The sequence below is a fragment of the Ascaphus truei genome, chromosome 2, assembly GCF_040206685.1.
Source record: "Ascaphus truei isolate aAscTru1 chromosome 2, aAscTru1.hap1, whole genome shotgun sequence".
NCBI classification, from domain to species: domain Eukaryota; kingdom Metazoa; phylum Chordata; class Amphibia; order Anura; family Ascaphidae; genus Ascaphus; species Ascaphus truei.
In genome coordinates, this window is record NC_134484.1 from 67,681,238 (window position 1) to 67,702,337 (window position 21,100).

The window sequence follows — 21,100 nt, forward strand, 5'->3', positions numbered from 1 at the left end:
TTTCTTAACTCCTAGACCTTTTACAATCTGGTTTCCACACTGCTTACTCTTCCCAAAGTAGCCAATGCCCTTCATGCTGCCAATGACCAAAGTCATTACACCCACGACCTCTTTGCTGCTGTTGATTCTGTGGGCCGCTCTCTTCTCCTTCACATTCTTCCAACACCATCTCTTCCTCTGTTGATCTCTCTGAGTACCTCAGGGATCTGTTCTGGGATCTATTCTCTTTTCTCTCTACACACTCTCTAGGTGACCGAATCACATATTTTGGTTTAAAATATCGTCTCTATGCTAACAACACAAAAAATGTTCTTTTCAATCCCAGACAATTCACCTGCTGTGCAGACCAAAGTCTCTGAATGTCTCTCCACAATACCATCCTGGATAATCCCCCACCAACTTAAATTTAACATGTGGAATACGGAGCTCCTTATATTTCCTCCCAAGTCTGGACCTGTTGACACCTAGCCCATTACTGTCAATGGCACTATCATACACCCAATAACTCAAGCACACTGCCACATTTACTGCTCCCTGATATTCTCTCACATTTATGCTGTCACTAAAACCTTGCTCTACTGCTAAAACTCTAAGTTATGCCCTCCCTCTCTCTGTGACCTACTACTGTCTGGCAAAACAATTATAGGAATCAGCAAAGCTAAATAGAGTAAGTCACCCAAGGGACCCCTAAGTCCCTCACATTAAACACTAGGAGAAATAATGGTTACCTACACTCAAGAAAAGCAAAATACTATCTGAGATCCAGAGGTTCAGAAAAATATTATTTTACTAGTATTGTATATACATATTGATGAAAAAGTAAACAGAGAACGGATCTGTGATATACTGTAAACATGAAAAACATAAATAAACATAAATAAAGAGTACTTATTCACAGATCCAAAAAAAATTGCCACACATAGAAATGCAAACAACTGCTAATGTAGCGTGGTGACATAAGATTAGGTCAAAAAAAGCTTAAATTTTTTTTTAATTAGTGGAGTCCAATAGAAAAAAGAACATCTCACAAAAAACAGGAAAAAATCACAGAAAAAGGTACAAGGGGGGCAACATTTTTAGCGGAAGACCCCATCTTTAGGCCCGCGACCACCAGTTATAAACAACCATAGTACTTCCCTTTTACAAACCATTCAAAAGTAGCCTTCTTACGTTACCTGCCTTCTGTGTATCAGCACAACACAGGCACAGGTAATATCCAAAGACAATAACAAGAAGCAGATGAATGTCTGTAGTCTGGGAGCGTCCATAGATTGTGTTGTTCAAAAGAGTTCCAGCCGGTTTACTCATGAGATTTTTTTTCTTTGAACTGTTCACTGTTTTTAATAAATTTTTAAATTATTTTTGGAATCTATTTTTTTAGCCTGATCTTATGTCACCACTCTACATAACCAGCTTTTTGTATTTCTCTGTGTGCCAGATGTTTTGGAGCTGTGGATAATTTATCTTTATTCATGTTTATTCATGTATTCACTGTTTACTTTTTCATCTATTTGTATTTACAGTACTCTGAGTAAAATCATATTTTTCTGAACCTCTGGATCTCATATAGTGTTTTGCTTTTCTTGACTGTGGGTAATCACTATTTCTCCTGGTATCTACTGTCCGGCCTTCCTGCCTCTCACCTTTCTCCCCCACAATATATTCTAAATGCTGCCGCTAGAATCACTTCTCTCTCTCCTATAACTTTCTCTTCTTCTCTCCTGCTGAAAGGCCCCTAAGACTTTCCATTATATTCTGTATTGCTTACAACATGATCTTTCTCTTTGTCTGGCTATACTCCTCTGCCCTCCTAAAGAACCTTTTATCTCAGTCCCCATTTCTCACTATACTTCTGCTCACCTTTTGCGTTCTGCTCTACGTTGTCTTCTGTCTACCCTTATTGTTCCCACTTACTGCTCCACACCTACAGAATGCCATTCCCCTCAATATCCAGTAAGCACATTCTTTCTCCACTTTCAAAGCCTGTCTAAAACCTCACCTCTGTAATGAAGCTGTTCAGTAGCTCCAAAGTACTCAACCTTGCATACAGGGTCGCCGACAGGGGGAGGGGAGAGCTGGGGCTTAGTGACCGAGATAGACACATGTTGGGATCTACCTGATAGGTAGAAATGAAACCAGTCTAAAGCATGCTTCCCTATTCTAGACAGCACTCTAGTTTGTTTAGCAGGATAGCATGATCAACTGTATCAAAAGCCTTTGCAAAATCTTGGAATTGTAAACCAGTAAGTTGTCCCAGTTCCATTCCACACTGGATCTCATTGCAAACTTTTAGCAGGGTAGTTACTGTGGGGTGTTTAGGGCGAAAGCCAGATTGGAATTGGTTAGAGAAATTTGTCTAGGTATAGTAATCACTTAATTGGGATGGACACATTTTCCCATGACTTTGGATATTATTGGTAGAAAAGAGATTGGCCTGTAGTTTGAGACAATGTTTTGTTCCCACTTTTGAAGATTGGGACAATGTTGACCATTTTCCAGGTCTTAGGGATATGGCCTGCAGACAGTATAGAGTTGTTTAGGGAGGCAAGCGGTTTGGGAATGCCTGGGGCACCAAGTAGTAGGAACTCAGTTTGCAGTAGGTCAGATACACATTGGCTGCTTAGTTTTAATTTGAGGAGCTCTTGTGTAATCTCCTCTTCAGATACTGGGACAAATGTAAACTTGTGGGCAGTGTTGGGAGAGGGTTGGGCTACTCCCAGATTGAGCTTCATGTTTATAGTTCAAGTTGTGTTTTGCTAATAAGTTAGTAGCACACCCCACAAAGTATTCATTGAATGCATTTGCAATGTCTGTGGAATTTGTCAGAGTAATATCATCTTTAGTGATATTACATCGTTGTTGATGGCTTGAAGGCTTGAAGGCTGGAATATATTGTTGATGACCTTCCAGAAGTTACACATTGGCTGCTTAGTTTTAATTTGAGGAGCTCTTGTGTAATCTCCTCTTCAGATACTGGGACAAATATAAACTTGTGGGCAGTGTTGGGAGAGGGTTGGGCTACTCCCAGATTGAGCTTCATGTTTATAGTTCAAGTTGTGTTTTGCTAATAAGTTAGTAGCACACCCCACAAAGTATTCATTGAATGCATTTGCAATGTCTGTGGAATTTGTCAGAGTAATATCATCTTTAGTGATATTACATCGTTGTTGATGGCTTGAAGGCTTGAAGGCTGGAATATATTGTTGATGACCTTCCAGAAGTTAGCTGGATTTGATGTATTCTGGTGAAGATTGTCAGAGTAATATTATGGGCGCGTGTCTTGTTTGCCTTGTGCACATGCTCCGCAGGCATCTGTAGTGATTAAAATCCTTGGTAGTACCAGTTACTTAGTAGATTTTCCACAAGGCATCCCTAAAATGGTAGAGCACTATAAGGTCAGTTGTAACCCACGGAAGGTGGGCCCCCGGTACTCTTATTCTGCATAGTGGAGCATGGGTATCACATAGTTTTAAGAACTGTGATTGGAAATAATTGAGCGCAGAATCAGGGTCAGGTATTGGTCGATTCTGTACCAAGGGCAGTTGGTAAGATCCGCCAGAAACTGTTGTGGGTTAAAGTTTCTGAATGTTCTAGTAAGGAGAACTTTAGGGCTTGATTGGGGTGGTTTAATTTTCCTTTACACAGTACACTACTGCATGGTCACTTAAAATGTCAGGTAGGATACCAGAGGATTGGATTCTGATGGGAATAGAGCAGAGAATCCAGTCTAGCAAGGAATGGTTCTGAGATTTCCGGTTTGTCCGTGTAGGTTGGGAAATTAGGTGAGTTAGGTTAAGTGATTTGAGTTATTCCTGGATTTTGTTGTTTTTAGGGTCAAACCAATTGTAGTTGAAATCCCCAAGAACTAACAGCTCACTCTTTTCATTCAGAAAGGAAATTGATCCAAGAAACTAGGTGATATCAGTAAGGGATTGTAGTGGGGCAGTAGGGGGGTGGTAGATTCCAGCAATAAGAACAGGCTTAGAGAAAGGGAAACAAATTTTGCCACCTAGGCTTTCAAAGGCTATCTGTATGTTGCTGGCACAAAATGCTAGTTTGGGCATTTTTGGAGCTACCACATGCCTTGTCGGAGCCAGAGTGCTAACACTCTTAAAAATCCCTTTTCAAGACATTTTGACATGTTATCTAAGCTTTCTTAATAGCTACTCATGTAAAATTGCTTGGAAAGTTCATTCAACACGCGTTAAGTTACTTATCGAAGCTACCTGAATAGGTCCCATAGAATAGTATACACCAGGGGAGCGCAATCTTTTTTCCCTGCACCCCACTGCCGGCTGTTCCCCTTTCTGCACGCCCTCGGCGTCTGGGCATCAGGACGCCACATTGCCATGGCAACATGACGCCACATTACCTCGTGGCGTCATTTGACGCCAAGTTGCCATGGTGACGCGTCTCCAGAAGCCACCTGAGCCAATGTAAGGGCACTTTACAGAGGCATTCGCCGCTTCCCCAGCATTTAATTTAAGTGCCTCTGGGAAGCGTGCGGAGCCTCTGTAAAACCAGCGCTCCCGCAGACAACACGCCCCACAGTTTGCGCACCGCTGTTGTACACAATGGAAAGTTCTGTAACAGACACATCTATAGCAATAATAGCCACAGTAATAAAGAAACAGATTTTTAGTGTTATATTTTGTTTTAGATATTTTTCTGGGATAGCCACTTCATGCACATGCATTGTATTGTATTAACATTAGCACAAAAACATATTGGGACAAACAATTAGTCCCACTTGAAACCCATGTAACAGCTTCTCTAATACAGGGGAGCACAAACTTTTGGCGCTGCGCCCCCCTGCCAGCTCCCACTTGCTCTCGCTCCCCCTCTAACCTTACTCGGTGGCTTCATATGATGCCGCGGGGTGACGTGACGTCACATACCCCTGTTGTCATGGAGATGTGCGTGTGACGTCACTTCGCATGATACCGCGGCGTCATTTGATGCTGCGTTGCCATGGTGACGCATCACAGCAGCCTTCAGAATCACTGTAAGTTTGTTGCAGGGGCCTCACGCGATCCCCCGGCATTTAATTTAAATGCCATGGGGAAGAGCGCGGGACCTCTGCAACTGCCCGCGCACCGCTGCTCTAATATATAAGGTATATAGTTTTATACAACCAAAAAAACCTGTTACACGTCGGCGGTCCTCACGTATCAAGTGTTAAATCTGGCAAGGTTTTTCGCTTTAGTAAAGTGCAATAATTATCAAATAGACGCGCAAACAAATCACATATTGTAAAAGTGACGATACACAAAAACAGTGGTATGTATACAGTGGTATGTATACAGTGGTATGTATACATCTGGTTGTGCAACGTGGCGGCAAAGGCAGCTAGTGGGCCCGGCCCAATGGAGGGGCGGTTCTTGTTATGGCGTGCGCTGCAGCATGTACTGGGGACCTAGCCTAAACGGAAAATGACAAATAACTTTACATTTATAATGTTTTTCTTTGGGGCTTTCTACCTGATAAAAAATCCTGTAACTATTTCAAAGTTGCAATGTTCAAGGTAACTTTATTATGCTCAGGAATTGGCGCTCTCGTGTATTGCTAGTACAAAAAAAAAAGAAGTGACGGAAATTTGGAAACAAAAAAGTTGGAGCAGAAATAATCTCAAAGTGAAATCTTTTGTAGGAGTCTGCCAAGACGTAAACTTTTACAGCAAATAAGTCAGAGCTGTAAAGTTACATTAAATAATTTAAATAGCATAATAAATACTTTCAGTGTTGCAACTGCTGACTATAGAGGTAGGGATAGAGATGTGTAATTTCCTTCACTGAAATGTGCAGACAAAACTTTACCATATTTGTTTGTGAAGAAATGTAGGAAATATGTCATACTTTCAAAAATGTCACCAGCAGCGGCGGATTTCAAAATCCGCCGCACCTATGCACTTGCCTGTGTCGGCCGCCTCCTTGCTGTCACCCTCCTGCTCCTTTGGAATCCCAGCGTCAAATGACGCTGCGGACATCACCAATGTGACATCGCAGGGCGGCACATTGCCATGGAAACGTGACATTATTTTGATGTCACATTGCCATGGCAACGAGATGCTGTGTGACGCCACGTTGGTGATGTCGTACGGCGTCATTTGACACTGGGATTCCAAAGGGGCAGGAGGGCGGCAGAAAGGAGGCTTCCAACACAGGTAAGTGCCTTCCCCATTAAGTCCGATAGGCCAGAGAGCACGGCAAAAGCATATGGGGGCGGTAATTTTTGCCGCCCCCAAATTTTGCCGCCCAAAGCCTGGACCTAACGAGCCTAATAGTAAATCTGCCTCTGGTCACCAAGCATTTAAAGTCACCATGCATTCAAATCCCCACACAGAAGCAAATAGATTCAGATCATAAAGCCCTTTATACACTGCCGTCTCCGCAAACTTCTGGAGAAAGTTCCACAGCAATTTATTGCGCCTCTACTTTTGCACATTTTCCAGCAATGTGAACTTTCACAAAACTTTTTGCAACAATGGGAAATTCAAGAGGAAACCACATGAAACGTTTCGAAGACATTCACACAAATCTGGTCAAGAAGCAGTAGAGCATACTGGCAAAACAAACGGGAGTGGGTCAATGTTCTGGACTCTCCAATGCAATTTGAGATTGACACTTGATATTGTTTTAACAAGCTGCAACGTGGTTAGCACCTTCACAAGTGGATCTTGCAATCAGGGCCTTGTTATTTTCTTACTTAATTACTCCTGGAGAGGGCAGAAATGAGTTGGACAGTACTTCAACCATAATGTCAATTTTGCATAAAATGGGTCTTTGGTCCAGATTAATTATACATTTTATCTATTAATTGTCTCCGTGCTACAAGTAATACCGGATTTACTACAGCTTAAGTTGAAGTGGGTTTAGCGACAGCACACAGTTTTACACCGTTAGAGTGATGCAGTTTATATTAAAGCAGCAGTCCAAGCTGCCGTTTTTTTTAATTTATTATTATTTTCCCCTTTAATATGTGCATCAATACAATCTACTGTACACATTGATAAGTAATTAGCTAAGTTGCCGATCGGTCTGTTCTCCTGTGATCGATTGGTGAAGATTCGGCTTGGGGGTTAACTAAATGGCTTTTAGTGCAGCAGAAGAGGATCAAAGATGCAAAGTTCTGTGGGGAAGATCATGTGACCAAGAAGTTACTAGATACCATTGGTGCAATGCTAGAGAGAGGGCAGGGCTCAAAAGAGGAGTGTGCCAGAGCCTGTTTCAGAAGAGGAAGTGGATGTGACTATGTAAATGGTTGGTATAGAAACAAAAAAGGCTTGTTACATTATAATACATGCAAAATGTAATTCAGAGTTCATTTAAAAAAAAAATCCTAGAAGTATTTTCTCATAGTACAGAACTGATTTATTAAAAAAAAAAAAAAAAAACATACATGTAGGATATTGTTTGAACTGCAGCTTTAACATTAGCTCATTATTGAGTTAGATCGTGGTAGCCAAAGTAGTCCAGTTGCAACTATGTAAAAATAAACGAGTACACCAATAGTAGGTAATATCCTTTTATTTGGACTAACAATATATTTTAAGAGACGCTTTTGAGTGCAATCCTTTCTTCCTTGGAACGAAGCACTACTGGTCTACAAATTAGTTTTCTTAAGAAAATTGCATGTATGTGGTACATTATTTATTAAACAGCAGTGTATAAACTGTGCAGTAATAGATTGTAAGCTCCCACGCGCAGGGCCCTCCTTACCTCTTGTATCTGTTTGCGCCTGTCTGTCCTTACTCGGTATGTGATTCTGCTGATGTTATTTAATATCACTCTGTACCGCGCCACGGAACATGTAGGCGCTTTATAAATAAATAATAATAATAACCACACTGTATTTACCACATAGGGCTGTGTTTACTAGTGGTGCCAGAAGACTCGTCACGGCCCAATCACGTGAATAGTCATGAAGCGTAAACCACGAGAGTTAAAATACTTGCTATGATTTATGACTGTACGTTTTGTACTATACCTAAAAATGTAACTATATTGCACATACAATAAATCTATTTCTTCTCTAACATATAACCAACCGCATAGCCATGTGACTACAACCATGAGAGTTGAAATCTTCTATATCTGTCCCATGTACATAAATAAATATAATACATTCTAAATACGTATTTTATTGAAAATATGTTCCCAAACTATATAACACGTTATTGCTGGCAATCTGCAGCTAGCAAATCCGCCGGAGCCATGCAAATGCTTTTTTTTACAATATATTCATGTTTCAGGTATTCCTGTGCAGTGTAAACGAGGGACATGCTACACATGTTTATTCATGAAACTACTGTATGTTTGTATGTATGCATATCTTTATTTATATAGCGCCGACAGTGTACTCAGCACCTCACAAAGACAATACAGTACAGGGAATTATAATAATACACTAAGCGCAGCAAAGTCAGACAATAGGAAAATAAATCCCTGCCCGGGAGAGCTTACAATCTAAGGGGGTGAGGGAATAACTGCTGTAGATGGCAGTGCTTGGCCACAAGGGTTGGTAGGAGCGACTGGGGGTGTGGGGCAGGCTATTGGGATGCTTCTTTGCAAGGAGAGTTTTAAGGTTGGTCGCTATTAAATTAGATGGATTAATACCATTAGCAGGGAAAGAGGGGGCAGGGAGGCGTGGAGGAGATATAATCATTCTATCTGGAAACAAGAGCGCAATAGGCATATAACCAATCATAGTAATCATTTTTGCACACCTGTGACACAACGGTTCTAACATTACAGTAAATTCCTCTTCTTTCAAATGTGTTCTTTATAAATCATTTATGTAACTTGTTACTATATTAGTTTTAAAGCCATACAATATTTTTGTTTGCAGCCATCAAAGTCAAACAGTGAATTTGTCTAAGATGAACAATATAAAGAGATGACCTTGCTTGGGAATGCTGCTATTTACATGTTAGTTATATGGCTTACAGTGGAAATGTAATTCAAATCGAAAACGTGTTTAGTGTGTGACAAGAAACATATCTCAATTATTACAATAGTGTCTTAAAAGATTTTTAATGTCACTTTTCAGTTTTGATTCATGCAACGTGATCATTTGTTTTATTTCCTATTAAATATTTTACTGATAATATATATGTTTCTATAGCTAGGCATTATCTGTATAGGATGATTTACTATTAGTAATTAAAAGTGAACCACACAAAGTACTAATAAGGAAAATAAAACATAACCACCCTTATGTATCAAGGCAACAGTAGTGCAATTCTGGGGCAAAACAAGCTGCACCAGATGTATCAAAGGAAAATACCTGTTGATTTCAATGGAATTTTTTTCTTTGATGCATATGGTGCACATTTTCCCCGCAGAATTGCACCACTTTTGCCAATGTAGGGGTACATATGCCCCTATGTTCTAATCCAGGGGTGCACACACTTTTCAGTCTGCGCCCCCCTGCGTGCTCTCCTCCCCTGATCGCGCCCCCCTCCTTACCTTGTCTTCGGCGTCAAATGACACCGCGGGGTCACCTGACATTATGTTGCCATGGCAAAATGCCATCACATGACCCCACGGCGGCATTTGACACTGCGTTGCCATGGCGACGTGTCGTCGAAGACAAGGTAAGGGGAGTTGCAGAAGACTCACGCGATCCCCTAGCATTTAATTTAAATGCCTGGGGGAAGAGGCCTCCCCCCAGTTTGCGCACCCCTGTTCTAATCTTTAGACAATATACACAATGATTACATACAGCATTTTACTAATAAAAAGCAATGTAACTAATTACGTGCTGTTATTGGTGATTATCAGTAGCAAGTATGTGAAAAAGTAGGTAGATCTCACAAAAATACAGAGCAAATACACACGTTTCATGATTCTAAGGGAAATACATAATTAGAATGCTGACAAGATATTTGGTAGTGCTGCTGCTGCTGCTGCTGCTGCTGCTGCTTCCATAGAGTATAACCTGGAAATTAAATGTACTATTGCCCCAGTGCCTCGGCCATGTAATAAGCTGCTGCTTGAAGAGTCATTCATTTTCAGGACTTCTATGTTGTATTTACGCTGACACATAAGGTGGAGGTGGATCTTTAGTTGCCCCATTGCCGACGTCTTCGTAGTGAGGCAGCAAGACCTAATAGGACAAAGATATATTTTTTCAATAAGAAGCATTAAATCGCTAAGATAATTTATCCTTAATAATACAGTTTTTTTTTTAAAGAACAAAAGATGCGGGGAAATGGAAATGATCACAGGTTACTAATTGGTTGCCAGGGAACGAGTCGGTTCTTTCTGTGGGAACGTGTCAATTCTTGTAGTGGTGAAGGACACCAGAAGGTTTTAGTTTACAGCACTTGTTCTATGTATTGTGTCTATATGCACCTACCGTAATGTTCTGAATGCATAGACGCAACCAATAAGAAGAAACATCAGTTTCAACGGTAAGATCAACGAGACCCAAGATCACTCCTTCATACAGTATAATAAGGCCTCCTCCACAAAGTGAAGAGGCTCCCAGATAACCACGAGACACTGTTGGGCTACGAGGATGATTACTTTCTAGATGCCCAGGTTGAATGTAATCTGCATAGATGTATCCAATTACTGTACTGTATTCGCTTCCCGCTCCCTTATCCCCTCTCTGTTCTGTAACCCCTTCCCCCAGATAAAACAATAACATTTAAGATAAAATAATAAAAATAATAATAATAATAAATCTTAGTAACAGCTGGTTAATGTAGATCATTGGTAAATAAGTTGAATGCTTTGGTGTGCGGAAAGTAACAAAACGGTTTGCAAAGTGAGCAGCTGCGGTGATGCCACCATAGCTGAGAAAAGTACAATTTCATGGCCCCCTCAGCTGGCTGTCTTCTAATAGCTCAATATCAGTCATTGCACTTTGAACCATTGCACCCAAAAGGGGTCACACATGAGCTTCCGTAGTTTGAAGGAATTGAATCCAGACTGCATTAAACTAAGTTAGGGAGAGGGAAGAGACTTCAATAGAAATAATACATTAATTGGTCTCCACATAAATAACAGACAGTGATACTAGATTTCTCACAGTGAAGCGGTGCGCAGTGTTATCCACGTTACTTATAACTCATATAAGCATTATAAGCAGCATGTTTTATCTTTCACAATATGGTTACATTTGACATGTTTGTATTTTAAGTAATGACGTGTATTCTTCTGCCTCACTTTACATATCTCCAGAGGGAGAAATATTCAATGCTTGATATTGTCTCCATGCAGGAAACACGTTGTTACCACCGCAACAGGCAAGACTTGGAAGCTCTTGGTTACCACGAAAAGGAATAGGTAGCCGGAATGTGGGTAAGGAATTGAACCGTAACTCCTCTAGGGCAGTGTATAAAGGTGGGTAAAAAAAGTAACAAAAACCCTCCACCGATCAGGTTACAGTAACTATTTTCACAAGACACCTTAGATAAACCACAGGGGGGATACAGTTCCGTGTTACCAACACTAGTGACAAAAACAGCCGTCACAGGCTTGTAGTGTATTTCATTATTACTATTATTATTGCTATTAATCGCCTCCTAAATGGAATTGAACAAGGCCATGCAATAGGGTAGATCAGTGATTTTCAACTGGGGTTCAACTGAACCCCTGGGTTCAGAGAGCACCCCTCACGGGTCCGGGGGCCGCTAGGGGGGGGGAGATGGGACAACTCTCCCAGCTGTCCCAGGCCCGGAGGCGCGACGGCACCCCACGCAACAGCGACCTGGTGGCTCTGGAGCTCAGCAGCAGCTGCCCAGTCTCTGAGATCCTTGCTCTCCTACTTAAAATAAGATTTACAGTAAAATTACAATAAATGGTATATTGTCTTAAAAATGAAAATACTTGACATTACTATTTTTCTTTTGCATATCCCCTGGTGACATCACTTCCAATCCACGTTGCACAGAAGTAACACACAAACGCACACAGGCCCGTACAAGTGTGAATTATTTTAGAGGCGTAACACCATTATCAAGATTGACAGTAGCTTCCTGAATGTTGTTGAGTTTATTCTACTGTGGGGTAGTTCACCCCCACCTCCCATCTCTATAATCACTGAGCTGCTCATGTCTCCCCAGGGTCAGGAACTCTGCTTCTGGGTTATGTGGTCAAATGGCATTTTTTCATAATGAACGCTTCTAGTATTGTAAAAATGATGTATCAGCAACATGGAATATATACTCTCATAAACAGTTACAGCAATGTGCCTCCCACATGTATTGCCCCCTACTGGGAATCAGTGTGGTACTGTAAGTGCAGCACAATGAAAAAGCATGCCAGATATCTGATATAACTCATTAAATATATAAGCTAATGATTGAGCTCAGCAATACTCTCTGGGGAATGTTCAATCATTCATTCATTGATGAAATTGAATCCACTTCTGAATAATGCAGTCATACTCAATAGCGTATATTGAGACTTTAATTTGCAGGCTGACCATGCCAATTTAATTTGGTTATGTTGTGCATTGATTGGTGTTTTATATAACAAGCCAGACACCGCTGCTTTACTGCTAAAAGGGGCTGATTCATTTCTAGCAGGTGTTAGAGATGATAAAAGAAGTTCTACTTTTCAACATAGAAGATGACTTAAAAAAATAAAAATGTTTTCCTTGTTCTTATTTTGCAATATTTAGTCCTTTCTTGCCTGCGTTTTAAAGGATCAATACCACCTTTCTACCTTTCTTAGTAGCATGAAGCATAAGAAGCCCATTAGAATTTTGCGCCCAATAATTAGTGGCTTATTTTTTCAAAACCTTGTAGAGCAAATCGACTGAGTTCCAAGGTCTGGCTAAGATTCACTAAAGGGTGCTAATGAGAGTTAAGGTGTGCTAAAGCATTGCAGCCTTTAGTGAATCTGGATCTAAGTAGGATATTCCCAGGTAGCTTTCTGCTTGAAGTTGTGCTGAGCAGAAGAGGATGATTGCAAATGTCAGTTATGTGATGTACAGTAAAGTAAAGACTTGGAAATTGATTTACTTATGGATTATTTATTTATTTATAAAATATTTTACCAGGAAGTAATACATTGAGAGTTACCTCTCGTTTTCAAGTATGTCCTGGGCACAGAGTTAGGCCTCGTTCAGGGTGCCAGAGGCAGGAGTTGGAGGGCGGGCGTTCGCGAGGGCGGGTGGCAGTCTGCTGGGCGATGTGTGTTCATCCTCCCCAGCAGACTGTTTCAGGAGTTGAGGAGGCGGGGCAACAGACCTGAGGTTAGGGATCGAAGTTGCAGTCTTGAAATCATTCTCAAGAATGATTTAATTGGCTGCCGAGGTCCCAGTGACGCTGCTGCAGCTTCAAAAAATGACTTGGGTTGTTTATTGAAACTGTTGCCAGCGTCAACTGCGTACTTCGGAGACAGGGCAGCTGCTACCCTGACAACCAATATTCAATTTGAATACATTGTGTCCCACGGCAGCTCGCACGTAAGCACGCCCTCCCTCCGAAGCCTGCACCCTGAACAAGGTCTCAAGACAAATAATACATGTTTACAAATACAGTATGGATGGGCAACCGTTACATTCTGCTGCTCCACAATAGGTGACAACTTGTGAAATTCAGAACAATTCATTTGAGAAAGCACCTAATGCATGTTAAAAGACATTCATTTGACATTATTTGCTGATTTTCTTCAGAAACAAATCCCCATTCTTCCCCCTAAAAAAAATGCTAAACTGTTAAACTAGCGCTAAATATCCCATAAAATGTAAACCCAAAACATGGGAAATCAGTAGAAATTACCAATGATAAACCACAGGAATTTTTCAGAGCAAATATGGCAATATTTGGTTTAAAAAACAGATTGTTCATTAACAAATCACATTAGGAAATTGTTCACAAATTAAATTGTCCGGGATTCACATATCTGTAATAAGCAATGCTTTGTGACGCTGTTAATGCATCAGTTTCTACTATATTTTCCTTTGCTGCTGGTATTGAACCTATATTGTGTTGCACCCCCATTGCACTGCCATGTGGAATATGTTGGCTATTTACAAATAAATGGTAATAATAATTGTATATTTCTGTCATTTCCTATCACAGCACTTTACGCGAGAGAGTTAATGTTCTCTGTTACTGCTTGATGCTAATCATATCACTATCTATATCAATTAGTAGTTCTGGGGGGTTACCAAGGCCTAGAATGTGATGTGAATGCTGTTTACATCTGTTCTGCATTTAAATCTATTTACAAAGCAAACTTGGAAATATGTTTTTGCGCATGAGTGAAGGTGACTCAGTTGCCCGCCCTCCTTTATGTATTTACAGCGCTTTGTGACGAAAAATGAAAACTAGTGTATCTTTGCAAGATAAAATATTAGGCTTAAACCTACAATTTTGTGTCTGAGCATATTCAGTTCTACCCTAACAGGCAACAGACACGGGGTAAGCAGGGATATCCTAAAAACCTGACCTGTTGGTGGCCATGGATGACTGGAGTTGCCCACCCCGTTCCCTGTAAAAGACCCTAAGTCTAGGTCCTTCTCCTAAACCTACGTACAAGGATAATCAAGGCCAAACTCTTATCCTAAAGTCTGTTAATTTACGAATCGCCCGCTATCAATCCACTTTGCATTATGATCGCACAGAAGGACAAATGGTACAATGTCTAACAGTTTTGCATCTGTGTCACTTTTTTATTAATCTTGTTGGGGCTTATTCAATAATGCCTTCTATTCAAGTCAAGTCACTTTACACCTCTGTCTCTCACATTGTGTCCCTCTCTTACACAGTTGTTTTTTTTTTTTTTTTTTGCTGTCTGCATAAAATGACCAGCACCTACATACTGTAATATGCATTTGTTGAACTGGAAGTTACAGTGACAGTGCTGATGACAAACTGTTAGGAGTACAACCACAGCATGTGAGAGCCAATTGTAAACATTACCCAGCTGGTGATAAGTGGATGAACTGCTTCGGTTTACAGTGGTATTTAGCACTTGTGTGAGGTAAGGTAAGGTCAAATAGATAGTTACCCCAGATTAAAATGAAATCACATAACCCAGTTTACTTGAAGACTTTCATAAATAACACCTTTGCTTACAGTACAATATTAGCTCTGTTTTTTCCATTTTAGTGCATACAATGGCAGCTGGACCGTATCATAACAGTCACATGACTTGATATGCACAGCAAAGACTAGATCACTGGTGACTGTGCAGGGCTACTGAATAGATTCAGTAAATCATTGAGAAGGTTACGTTGAGATGAGCATATGGTACAGAAATACAGGGCTTGGTATGAACAGAAGCTACACTGAGACGTAGTTTAAGTGAAGTTCAGGTAAGATGTTGCAAACATATAGGGTGTAATTAGAAAAGGAACAACACTCAGCTTCTTAGATAAACCTGGGAAATGATGATCAGATGGTAAGTGTTTTGTGACACCCTAGAGCAGTGTTTTTCAAACTGTGTTTATGAGAAAAATGTGGAAATGTTTGTACACGGTACCATAGTTCCTATGAGGTTGAAAAACACTGCTCTAAAGCACTAAGTAAATCATCAGTTTCTTGAAGGAGTTTAGTATTTTTCTCTGGATTTAATTTTCTAATGTATGTGTTTACTTTCCCTTGCATGTAGATGTGAGGATCGGCACAGGCTCCGCCCCCGTGATGTCAGGATTGGGTGCAGGCTACGCCCTCGAGCTTGATTCAGACGTCGGTACAGTTGGTGCTTCATCAATGCCTGCTGTGCAGACCCCGCCCAGCAACGAATCAGTGGCCTGATTCTAGTATCAGCGTCTGTTGTGCAGCTGTTCATTTATTAGCTGTTCCTCCTTTATAAGCTCAGCGATTGCCCGTGCAAATCGGCTGAGCATAATAGTTTTTTTTTACTTGTGACGTTGTGATGGTCACAAGCACTCTGTTTTGCTTTGTCCTGCCTTGCCTGGTTTTGTCTTGCAGTTTCTTACGTGAACCTTGGCTATTGTCTACTACCAACTGTCTCTCTCCAACCCTCGGATAGTGACCCCAACGATCCATACCCTCTCCTACTCCAAACCACAGCGAGTTTATCTACCTTCCTTACTTCTCCTACCCTGACCTGGATACTCACAACTACGAATCTGCAGTTCAGATGCGGCTTCTCGGCTCCAGGTCGGTGTTTCTATATCCCCACCTCGGCCTCGCTGTTCAGTCCAGTTTGTGGCGAGCACCCGTTACAGTAGAAGAGGGATATGTAAAACTCTATACTCACCGTTGTGTCATTAGTGGTTACATAGACCAGGACATCTGAGGAATTTCTGTTGTTGATATAACGATAGCAGTTCCACACACAGCTAATCAGGTAACCCTAGAGAGAACCACAAGCACGTCTGATTAGTTTACAAGGGCATTCTTAAAAACTTGGCAACCTCAGAAAGCATTTCAGGGAAACTTAGCTTCTTCCTTTGTTAACAAATTATTGGAAGAGCAAATTGATTATGGAGTTAGAGGTATTCGAAAATACAAATACAGGTCTAACCACCTCATCTTGAGAGGTGCCTGCAGTGGAAAGCTTGAAGGTCTCTATGACAGAGTATTGGTTAGTTTAGCATTCACTCTTAAGCTAACATTGCACTTGTCTTGTAACTGACAAACCGAATTGTTCATTTCCCCCGTAACCTACTGTACACATTGTGTTCCTTAGGACGTTCAGTCAAAGCTACTGCATTGTTGCTCATTTTCTAAAGGAAATCACATTCACCACTCTCCAGGGTTAATATATATAAAAAAATCCATATGGAGGGATACCAAGCAGAGCACCTGCCTGGCGCCCCCTGGGAGGCAAACTCTGAACCAACCCAGTGAATTCGGCGTACGTGTACTATGCCCAGATACGGGAGCGCACCAGTGTCCGGAACATCGCCACAATATTTATTGGGATCTCCCCTTCCAAACGCTGCTTCTTGGTCTTTTAAATGGCTAGCTACTCTCCAGGAGCTGTATAAGTGATCTGAATGGAAGGAGAGATCCCTGTTTGTTTCGTCTCATTGACTGGTGCAGTGCGACCACTTGATTGCAGCCCAAAGCAATCAAATGGTCGAGATCCCGGAAGTCCCGCAGCATTCAAGTTACGTGCCAGAATTGTGGCAGTAACGATGTAAGGTTCTGATGACATTTGATAAAACAATTCCCACTCTGGCCATTTCAAATGTTCTCTGCCATTTATATATATTATGCAGTAGGGTAAAAACAGGACCTGTCTTTTTTTTTATTAAGGGTGTTACATAGTTACATAGTTGCATAATAGATGAGGTCGAAAAAAGACATGTGTCCATCAAGTTCAACCTATGCTAAATTTAGACAACAGATACTTTATCCTATACAGGCATACCCCGGTTTAAGGACACTCGCTTTAAGTACACTCGCGAGTAAGTACATATCGCCCAGTAGGCAAACGGCAGCTCGCGCATGCGCCTGTCAGCACGTTCTGAACAGCAATACTGCTCCCTACCTGTACCGAAGCTGTGCGCAAGCGGGGAGACTATACAGCCTGTTACAAATGCGTTGTTTACATCAGTTATGCACGTATATGACGATTGCAGTACAGTACATGCATTGATAAGTGGGAAAAAGGTAGTGCTTCACTTTAAGTACATTTTCGCTTTACATACATGCTCTGGTCCCATTGCGTACGTTAATGCGGGGTATGCCTGTATCTATACTTACTTATTGATCCAGAGGAAGGCAAACAAAAAACCCCAGTGACATATCATCCAATGATATCTCACAAGAGGAAGAATAAATTCCTTCCTGACTCCAAGAATTGGCAATCAGATTACCCCTGGATCAACATCATTCCCATGTTTACTTATTTGGTATATCCCTGTATACCTTTCCTTTCTTAAAAGATGTGCAACATTTTTATGAACAAATCTATTGTATCTGTCATCACAGTCTCCATGGATCATGAATTCCACATTTTAACTGCCCTTACTGTAAAGAACCCTTCCATTTGTTGCTGAATCCTTCTCCATCAAGGATTCCCCCAATTTATCCCCATTTAATTTGTGTTGCCTGTATATTCTTGCTTCCCAAATGCATAACCTTACATTTATCTGTATTAAACCTCATCTGCCATTTACCTGCCCAAGTTTTCAGTTTCTCTAAGTTCTTCTGGAGAGAAATTACATCCTGCTCTGATTCTAATACCTTACACAATTTAGTATCATCAGCAAAGATGGAGACTTTGCTCTCGATGCCAACCTCAAGGTCATTAATAAACAAGTTAAAAAGCAGGGGTCCCAGTACCGATCCCTGAGGTACTCCACTCACGACCTTAGCCCAACCTGAAAAAGTTCAATTTAGGACAACCCTCTGTTGTCTGTCCTTCAACCAGTTTTCAATCCAGGTGCATATATTTTTACCGAGTCCAATTTGCTTTATTTTGTACACCAACCTCTTGTGTGGAACCGTATCAAAAGCCTTTGCAAAATCTAAGTAGACCACATCAACTGTATTACCCTGGTCTAAATTCCTACTTAGCTCCTCAAAGAAACATATAAGGTTAGTTTGGCATGATCCATCCTTCATAAATCCATGCTGACTATTACTAATTTTGTTTTCCATTTCCATGTTGAAGTTATAAATCCAGAACAACAGATGTTAAGACAGATGTGACCATTAAAGAATACAGTATTTGGCTCTCCTTGATCAACGTCTTGGTTCATTAAACAGTGAGGACAAGTCTAAACTGGAACACCGATTTCCCATAAGAAGTAACTTTTAGGCTACCAAAATACACTTGTCAGATACTCTTTAAAGATGGAAAGTGTAAAGATAATGTGGTGCTTTTCTGTGCATTTGATACTTCTAACCTTTAGGATTTCTAAATCTTCATTCTTGTGAAACAGATTTTTTAGATTACCAAAGCACTGTTGCTAATCAGACTCCATGTCATCATTGCTGTTTCCCCTGAATTATATCACCATTCAGTTTATCAGCCCTTATACATTTAACATATGATTACTGATGTGACATATATTTTTAGTTATCCTTTTCACTTAGTTTAATGGTTTTGTGGCTGTATTTTGTTATTGATAGATTAATATCAGGGGAGCAGTTTTACTACGAATTTAACCAGATTTTAGATACCCTTTGTGTCATTGCCTTATAACAATATGAGCTATATAGAAATGATAAATATATGAAATTCTGCAGGCTCTCATACAATATATACATTACATAGACATGTCTGATGATAATGTCATTGATTTATGGGCATTTTTCTATGAATGGGTTAACAATTCAATCCGTTTTCACGGGCTTTTTATTATATATGTTCAGGCTCATACCACGTCTCCCCACTCCGAGACGAAGCGCTGTACTAGAGCGTGAAACGCGTAGAGGGGGAGATCGTGGTGTAGCCCAAGTGTGTTATGTGCCAATAAAGTTTTTGCCATATTCATCCGGAAGCAGTCTGGACTTTTGTCATGCGCAGTTGCGCCGGAGCCCTTCCATTTCTTCCATGTCATCAGGGGACTAGTTTTCCAAGTGGACATTATTAATAGAGATACCGGACTATTACTAACTAAGCAGCAAAATAGAAAAGAAACGTGGAGCACTGCAGAAAAATAGAGAACTGGAGGCGAAGCAGAAATAATAACAAAAATGTATTGAGGCATGTAGTCTAATTAAAAAGAGAAACCTTGAACGCGTTTCTCGCCTGAGGCTTTAACCAGAATGCACTGCACTTCGTTTTAGGCTACGCTTATAGTGCCAGCGACGGCGACACGACGGCAACGGTGAAGTCAGGCTACGGTCGCTGGATAAATCAAATTGAGATGACTTCCAGCGATCGCGACCAAGCCGTCGCTAGATCGCGTCACGCTTACTGTAAGCGCACGCAATGGCGGCAATGCATTTTTTTTTACGTCACCGGCACTAAAAGGGCAGCCTGAGAAAGAACACAAGGACTGGACAAAAGTCTAATGATGACATGGAGCAAAGCGAAAAAAAACAGCAGATACAATGTTATACCAAGGTGTCCAAGATGTCTAAGAATACATGTTTATATCAACTTTGCATTTCCTATATTAGATATACAGGTTTGGATTTCTGTCACTATGCAAATACTAAAAAGATGAAAGATGCGTTCAAATTAACGATGTTGTCCAATAACATTAGATTGAAAAAAAATTATGTTTACCCAGTGATATTATTTATATTTTGTAATTGATCTATTTTGTTTAGATACACTGGCCCATATTTACTAAGAAGTGCTATTCCATATGGCACCACCTGATGCCAGAAGACATCTTATGTCCCATTCACTTGAATTGCATGGAAAGTGTCTTATAGAATAGCATTGTTTAGTAGATAGGGGCTATTATCCCAATTAGCTACAGATAATTAATAAAAAAAGATATAACTTCAAAACTTGATCACACAGCTGCGAATTCCAACTTAAGCAACTAATCCATACTGGTAGAGAACAATGGAAAAATTATCACAAACAACCCAAAAAACAGATAAAATACAAAAACTCCATACGGACAAACCAATACCAGCATATCAGATATCGATACCACATGCCGTCTTTTGCGGTCTACTGAGTCCTGATCAGTTGAAAAAAGACTCAATATACTATACTGGAGATCTATTTTATTCATGATAAAATTGCATTTGTGGTAAGTCAGCTAATGTAAACATGTTTCTAAGGTCAACTGCATACTTAAATGTAATTTGCACATACATTTGTTCAAAATGTACACATATGGCGTTATTACTTACATTGTGACAGTGCCGGCCAACACTGTCACATTAATGCCTTTAACCTATTCGGTGGTGGTAATAATACAGCAACCAATGGGTTAACTTTCATTTTAAAAATACCTGTTTTTCTCTCGGTCCTGTGTGGTTACCTGGGTCAACATGGTCTTTGCATTAATGGACCAATAAAACAATGGAAAAAACTATATGTTTACTATTGTAGTCACTGGTGAAAGTGTACAGCTATACCAGAGATTTGACAACATCTCTAGGTTATGTGTCAAGGGTACAGTATCATGTAAATTAATGATGGCTTTCTGCCTAGCAGACAAAAGGTGACAGAAAGGGCACTCTCCATTTCCTTACATATTTAAAAATGTACGATAATTCACATCTGATATAATTCAGAAGGAT

The 21,100-nt window shown here is 40.5% G+C and overlaps 1 protein-coding gene and 1 long non-coding RNA gene across 2 annotated transcripts in view; one reads left to right on the forward strand and one right to left on the reverse strand.

Moving 5' to 3' along the window:
- Positions 1 to 7,510: 7,510 nt before the first annotated feature.
- LAPTM4B (lysosomal protein transmembrane 4 beta) overlaps positions 7,511 to 21,100 on the reverse strand; it is a 93,281-nt gene continuing 79,691 nt past the window's right edge. Inside the window, exons 6-7 of the mRNA XM_075582669.1 lie at positions 16,191 to 16,286; positions 7,511 to 10,107 (exon numbers count right to left, since the gene is read on the reverse strand). Of these exons, the coding sequence (XP_075438784.1) occupies positions 10,033 to 10,107; positions 16,191 to 16,286 (171 nt within the window). The 3' untranslated portion in view covers positions 7,511 to 10,032. The remainder of the gene's footprint in view (positions 10,108 to 16,190; positions 16,287 to 21,100) is intronic.
- Positions 11,226 to 21,100, forward strand: part of LOC142480363 (uncharacterized) — a 54,334-nt gene continuing 44,459 nt past the window's right edge. Inside the window, exon 1 of the long non-coding RNA XR_012795017.1 lies at positions 11,226 to 11,309. This is a non-coding gene — a long non-coding RNA (uncharacterized LOC142480363). The remainder of the gene's footprint in view (positions 11,310 to 21,100) is intronic.